This window comes from Solanum pennellii, chromosome 4 (assembly GCF_001406875.1).
Source record: "Solanum pennellii chromosome 4, SPENNV200".
NCBI lineage: Eukaryota > Viridiplantae > Streptophyta > Magnoliopsida > Solanales > Solanaceae > Solanum > Solanum pennellii.
In genome coordinates, this window is record NC_028640.1 from 16,925,911 (window position 1) to 16,932,312 (window position 6,402).

Sequence of the window (6,402 nt, forward strand, 5' to 3'; positions counted from 1 at the left end):
AGAATTTCTCTTTTGAGGCTACTCTTGAAATTATATTTTGTAAGCATGTCGGCTAAATTTTGACTTTAAAACTAGATGAATGAACCTTTCCATTGATAAATTTAAATAGTGTGTTAAAAAAAGCATCTGTGCAGATGCCCCCAAAAATTCACATTTATACGGATATGATATTTACCGTAAAAGAAAAGGAGAAATTCCTTGCTCCTTGGTGGATGTGCAGATAACGTTTAATCTAACAGTGAAACAACCAATGAGTTTTGGTCCATGTGCGTGGACAGAATATGATGAAAGTGTATATGCTTTTTATTGAAGATTTCTTCCGCATTCCGTTGCCTATTTTCTCATCCAGTTATCGCAAAGGACATTCAAATATGTATAATAGATTAATCAAATTAAATTAATTCACTTTAGTTGTTGGTTCTCTTAGTTAAAGTTATCCCTTGAGTTAAGTAGGTTTATCTGGTGTTCCAATAAAGTTATTTACATTTTTTTATGCTTGTGCATAGTTTGTTTCTGCAATGGGGTAGCTTCCTTCCCAGGATAGTTTTGGCCCTGCTTGAGTACAACTGCTTATGTACTGTAGTCATGAAGCCAGATGCCTGTTCTCTCTCTCTCTCTCTATGTGTGTGCATATATAAATAAATAAATATATATATATATATGTGTGTGTGTGTGTGTGTGTGTACATATATATATATATATGTGTATGTGTGTGTGTGTGTGTACATATATATAAATATATGTACATATATATATATGTACATATATATATATGTGTACATATATATATATATGTACATATATATACGTGTACATATATATATGTATATATATGTATATATATATATAAATATATAAATATATATATATATATATATATATATATATGACTTTATTGCTTTATTGTTATAACTTTATTTTGAATGTGCAGGAAAATGCAGGTAGTTGAATTTGTATTGTGGCAAGAAGTAAACTTGATCTATTGTAGTGAACGGTGAAGAGTTTATATACAAACATATCATAGATGTTTGAATGCATTTGGCTTTGTAGAATTAATTGATAGTACAGAACGATGAAGAGTGGTTTTTGTGAAATTTATTTGGTTTTGTACTATTGTTGTGAACGATGAAGAGTTTTTGTACAAGGCATGTTTCTCGAAGTTTATTTGAATTATATAGCTTTGCTTTAATTATTAGTTAATTTTTTTCTTTAGGTAACTTGTATATTTAAGTATGTTATTATTGAATAGATGAAAATAAAATTGGGTCTACTAATTCCTACACAACATTGCCACACTTCAAAAGTGTTGTTGTAGGACATCAAAGAAAAGTTACACTTTATAAGTGTTGTTTTAGATGCAATATAAAAGGCAACACTTTGTAAGTGTGACTAGTAACAAGCAAAGTTAACACTTTTAAGTGTAGTATAATTAAAAAAGGTGTAGCTAATGAATCACTCCAAAGCGTGTCCTTATACCTCTTTGGCCACACTTTATAAGTGTAGCTCTGATAACGACATTCAAAAAAGTGTTGCATAATTTTAAAGGTTATGCTTCTTTAGGCCACACCTCAAAAACGTTGTTTAAAGTCCAAAAGTGTAGCCTTTCATCAATGACCACAGTTTTTGGTACTTTAGGCTACACTTTACGAGTGTGGTCGTAGACCTAAAATGGTATAGTGATATAAACAAAAAAAATTTAGTGTGTTCTACTCAAGAATTTGAACCACAACAATTCCTTCCCACGTTCCCAAACACCCCACCCCCCACAACCCTAGTCAATTTCAAATCCACCCACACACAAAAATTCGGAGAGAAAAGTGAGAAATATACCTGGGCGACGCGCGATTGAAGAGGAGAACCACAAAGGAGAAGTTTGAAATTGTTGCGCGACGCGGTGTGTGCTCGATGTAATCGTAAAGGAAAAAGAGGGGAGAACATTGCATGAGGAATTGAGAAAAATGGGAAAGCTTGGGAAATGGGGTTCAGAGCGTTGGAAAGGGGATTGGTTCGGGTTATTTCCTTTTTGAAACGGGTAAAGCCCATTTAATTCATTAAAACCTACCATAAATCATACCAGATGACGTGATGTGGAGCCATCATGAGGCTCACTTGAATTTTAATTCCACTCGAGCCAAGATTTGGACTTGATCACGTGACGCGGAGCCAACACGAGTCTTACTAGAATTTAAATTCCGCACGAGCCAAGATTTAGACTTGAATGCTCAAGGCGGAGCCTTCAGTTAATAGTCCTTTCTCTTGACATAAAAATAATTTACCGTCAAACTAAAATTTGGATCCCCTTCTGCAACACAAAGTCCAATTTTTAGTCCGAGATACCGGATGCAGAGCTTACACATAATTGCCTTATGCAAAATTATTCCTTCCTACACATAGCAACAAAAACCCTGTTAGTTTAAACACGATGTGTTGCCTCCTATCCAGTGCTTAGGCACAATTACTCCTTCCTACACATAGCAACAAACACCCTGTTAGTTTAAACACGATGGGTTGCCTCCATCCGGTGCCTTAGTTTTGGCTTTGGCAGGGCACATCTTTTTTATATTTTGTTTATTATTATTTACTTGATTTTTTATTTTGTATAATTCGTCAAACTAAAAGTAAATCAACAAAACAAATAAATCCTAACTATTACAATGGTTCACGGTTTTCCTCCAGTGCAGCGCCTGATTTAATGTCGCCGCACGAACCGTCAAAGGAATCATACATCATTCAAGGTGAGAGCCTCAATCTCACAATCCACATCCTTACAAAATTAGTGCTTGACCCGTTACTCATTTACATGGAAAGTAAAACTCTTATCATTGTTTCATAATTCTACAGAACCATGATGACTCATCCTCATTACCTCAAATTGACCATTCCACTTAAACAATGTTTTTTGTGGAAACAACTTCAGTCTAGAATTTAAAGAAACTATACATGACCATGCGCAAAGGTGTGTGACATAATATTCTTGTCATACCCATTCTTGGACTATTCTTTATATAGTTTTTCATTTTCATAGGCATGAAGCCTAAACTCTTGTAACTCATGCAGTTGTGTGATCCTCTTCCAGCATGCTAACTCAGGATCTAGATTTTGCTTCTTGATAGCCCATTAAGCCTTGTGTTCTAACTCAGCTAGTAGGTGACATGCTTTTCCAAACACCATCTGATAAGGAGAAGTCCCTATTGGTGTCTTGTAAGTAGTCTGATATGCCCATAATGCATCATCTAGCTTGTTAGCCAATCTTTTCATTGGGCATTCACAATATTATGGAGGATTTACTTGACCTCCCTATACGATACAACAACGTGACCACTAGTTTGGGGGTGATATGTTGTAGCCACATTGTGACTCATACCATATATAGCTAAAAGACTATGCACTGAGTTATTGATAAAATGTCTACCTTCGTAAGTTATTATGCTCTTGGCGTCCCAAACCTAGTAAATATGTGCTATCGGATGAACTTGAATACCACTTTCGCATCATTTGTTGGTAATGCAACAACCTCCACCCACTTAGACACATAATCCACAACAACTATAATGTATTTATTACCTCAGGACGATGGGAAATGTCCCATGAATTCTATCCCCCACACGTCAAAGATCTCCACCTCTAGTACATTATTCAATGGCATCTCATGACTTTTTGAATTGGATCCCATTCTCTGGAAGTGATCACAACCTTTCACAAACAAAGAAACATCTTTCGTCAACATAGGCCAAAAGCAACTATATTGCAATACCATATACGCAATTTTTTTTCCTACATGATGTCAATCATATGGCGATGTGTGCCAACTCTCCTACACTTGTGTCGCCTCTTACTCAACTATGCTCCTTCTCATCATCTGATTAAGACCTTGCTTGAACAAATAGGGATCATCCCATATAAAGAAGCATGCATCATACTTTAACCTCTACTTCTGATGTATTGATGCACCAGGTGGAAATAAATCACTCACAATAAATTCACTATGTCAACATACCAAGGCACTTACGCAATGTCCAATGCAAGCAGTTTCTTATCAAGAAGCTTTAAGCAATTATTCCCCTCATTATTCACATGAGATTAATCCTCCAGTTGGGAAATATGATCATCTATTTGGTTTTCAATTTCCTTCCTGTCTCTTACTTAAAGATCGAACTCCACCTAATCAACCTAGGTTTGACATCATTCTTATTATAAAAGTACAGAATGAGTTCATGATCAGTGTGAACTATCACTTTGATTCCCACCAAATATGACCTGAATTTTTCAAATAGAAGTACCAAGGCTAGCATCTCCTTTTCTGTTACTGTATAGTTGGATTGTGCTGCATCAAGTGTTTTGCTTGCTTGGTATATGGAGTGAAATACCTTTTCCTTTCTCTGCCCAAACACTACTCCAAATGCTATGTCACTTGCATCACACATTAACTATAATGGGAGCTCCCAATTGGGAGCAATCAAAATAGATCTTTTATTAATTTTTGCTTCAGCATCGGAAGAGCCTGCAAACATATTTAATCAAACACAAATCTCGTCTTTTTGACTAATAGGAAGCACATAGGTCTTGCAGTTTTAGAGAAGTCCTTGATTAACCTCCTGTAAAATCTAGCATGTCCAAGGAAACTTTGGACTTCATTCACTGATATAGGTGGGGAAAATTTCTAAATCAATTCAATCTTCTCTTTATGAACTTCTATACCACTCTTTGAGATCTTGTGTTTGTTATATAACAGAGAATTGACACTTCTCCCAGTTAAGCAACAAATTGGGCTCCTCACACCTAGTAAGAACTCGGTAAAGGTTAGTAAAAATAGTTCAAATAACTCACCAAACACTGAGAAATTGTCCTTGAACACTTCAACCAAGTCTTCCACCATATCATGGAGGAATGCAATCCTACATCTCTAAAATGTTGTTGGGGCATTGCACAAGACGAATGACATACGCTTTAAAGTACTAGATAGTGATCCTTCCTGGTGGATTCATTGAGTTTCATGTAATAGATGAAAATCCTCCACATCGTCACTGTTCTTCTGGGTATCAGCTCATTCTTCTTGTTGGTTACAACATTCATTCCTCCCTTCATTGGCACACACTGCACTGGACTTACCGATTTGATGTCATATATTCGGTATACAATCTTGATATCGAGCCACTTAATGACCTCTTTTCGTGACAACATCTTTCATCTATGATTTTAATCTCCGGTTATGTTGTGCCCTTGTTTTATACATTTCTTCCATGTATATTTTGATCATATAGAGTGTGGGAATATTGCAATGGATGCCAGACATTTGCCATCCCATAGCTATTTTTCTTTTCTTCAGAATTTGTAGCGCGACTTCTACCTATTCGTATAATAATGTTGCAGACAAAATAACATGTAAAGTTTTATGTTTACCTAAGAATGCTTACCTGAGGTGGGACGGTAGTGTTTTTTATCTCCAAGTTGGGTTCTTCTTCAATGGAGGGCTTGGGTGGAGGACCCAACACCCTATTTAGAGGCTCCAGACGATCTCTAGTTGTCATTATAAGTGAAACATCAAGGAACTGCACAGTTTTGTGTGCTTCAAAATTCCCATATAGGTCATCACCCACTTACACTCACTTTAGGGTATCCTTGGCTGCAATATACTTAGCTTTTTCCTCAAGATCAGTTAAAGTTATGGCAGACAACTCCTCATACACATCTGCATTCTAAACGCTTTATACAAGTCATAACCTCTACTTTATAATGAGTCCTCATAGAAAGCTCCCTAGCGGCTACATCAATCATTGCCCTTCCAGTTTCAAAGAAAGGTTTCCTTAAGATGAAGGGGACCTCAGGATCAAACTCAAAATTCAACACTACAAAATCTATTGGGAAAATCAATGATCCCACTTGTGCCAGTACATCTTCTTCAACACCCTCAGACCTAGCTACCGACCTATCCACCAACTGCAAAATTATGGTAGTAGGTTTAGGACTACCCAACCCCACCATTTTTTACAGCGAAGTTTTCATCAACTTTATACTAGTTCCAAGACCGCTCATCCTTCTATCATGAATTTTCCTCCCTATATTGATCCTAACAGTGAAACTTTTCGGATCTTCCAATTTAATAGGCAGCTTGTTCTATAATGTGGAGCTGCACTCTTCAGTAAGTTCCATAGTTTCATACTCTGTCAACCTCCTATTGCCCGCCACAATCCCCTTCAAGTAATTTCCACACTTAGGTATGTCCTGTAACACATCTACCAAAGGCAAGTTAATGTGAACTTGTTTCTGGAGAGAGAGAGAGAGAACCTACAAAAAACGTTCGTCCTCTTTTTTTTTCTTGAACTTCTGAGGAAATGGAGGAGGTGGTCTCACTAATCATTGTACTTTTTTAGCCAATGAAACTTCCTCATTCTCTTTGAACTC

The 6,402-nt window shown here is 36.4% G+C and overlaps 1 protein-coding gene across 1 annotated transcript; it reads right to left on the minus strand.

Moving 5' to 3' along the window:
• Window positions 1-4,218: 4,218 nt before the first annotated feature.
• Window positions 4,219-5,982, minus strand: LOC107016547. Its single transcript, XM_015216984.1, has 4 exons — window positions 5,722-5,982; window positions 5,415-5,549; window positions 4,368-4,427; window positions 4,219-4,257 (listed from the first exon to the last, which is right to left on the minus strand). Exons 1-4 carry the CDS (start codon window positions 5,980-5,982, stop codon window positions 4,219-4,221), a joined length of 495 nt encoding a protein of 164 aa, XP_015072470.1.
• Window positions 5,983-6,402: the final 420 nt, after the last annotated feature.

Coding starts and splice junctions, on each gene's coding strand:
- LOC107016547 (XM_015216984.1), bottom strand. CDS start 5,982: ATGGTGGGGTTGGGTAGTCCTAAACCTACTACCATAATTTTGCAGTTG. Junction 4,428..5,414: donor ACACTACCGTCCCACCTCAG/GTAAGCATTCTT, acceptor CTCCCATTATAG/TTAATGTGTGATGCAAGTGA. Junction 4,258..4,367: donor TTGGGCAGAGAAAGGAAAAG/GTATTTCACTCC, acceptor TGAAAAATTCAG/GTCATATTTGGTGGGAATCA.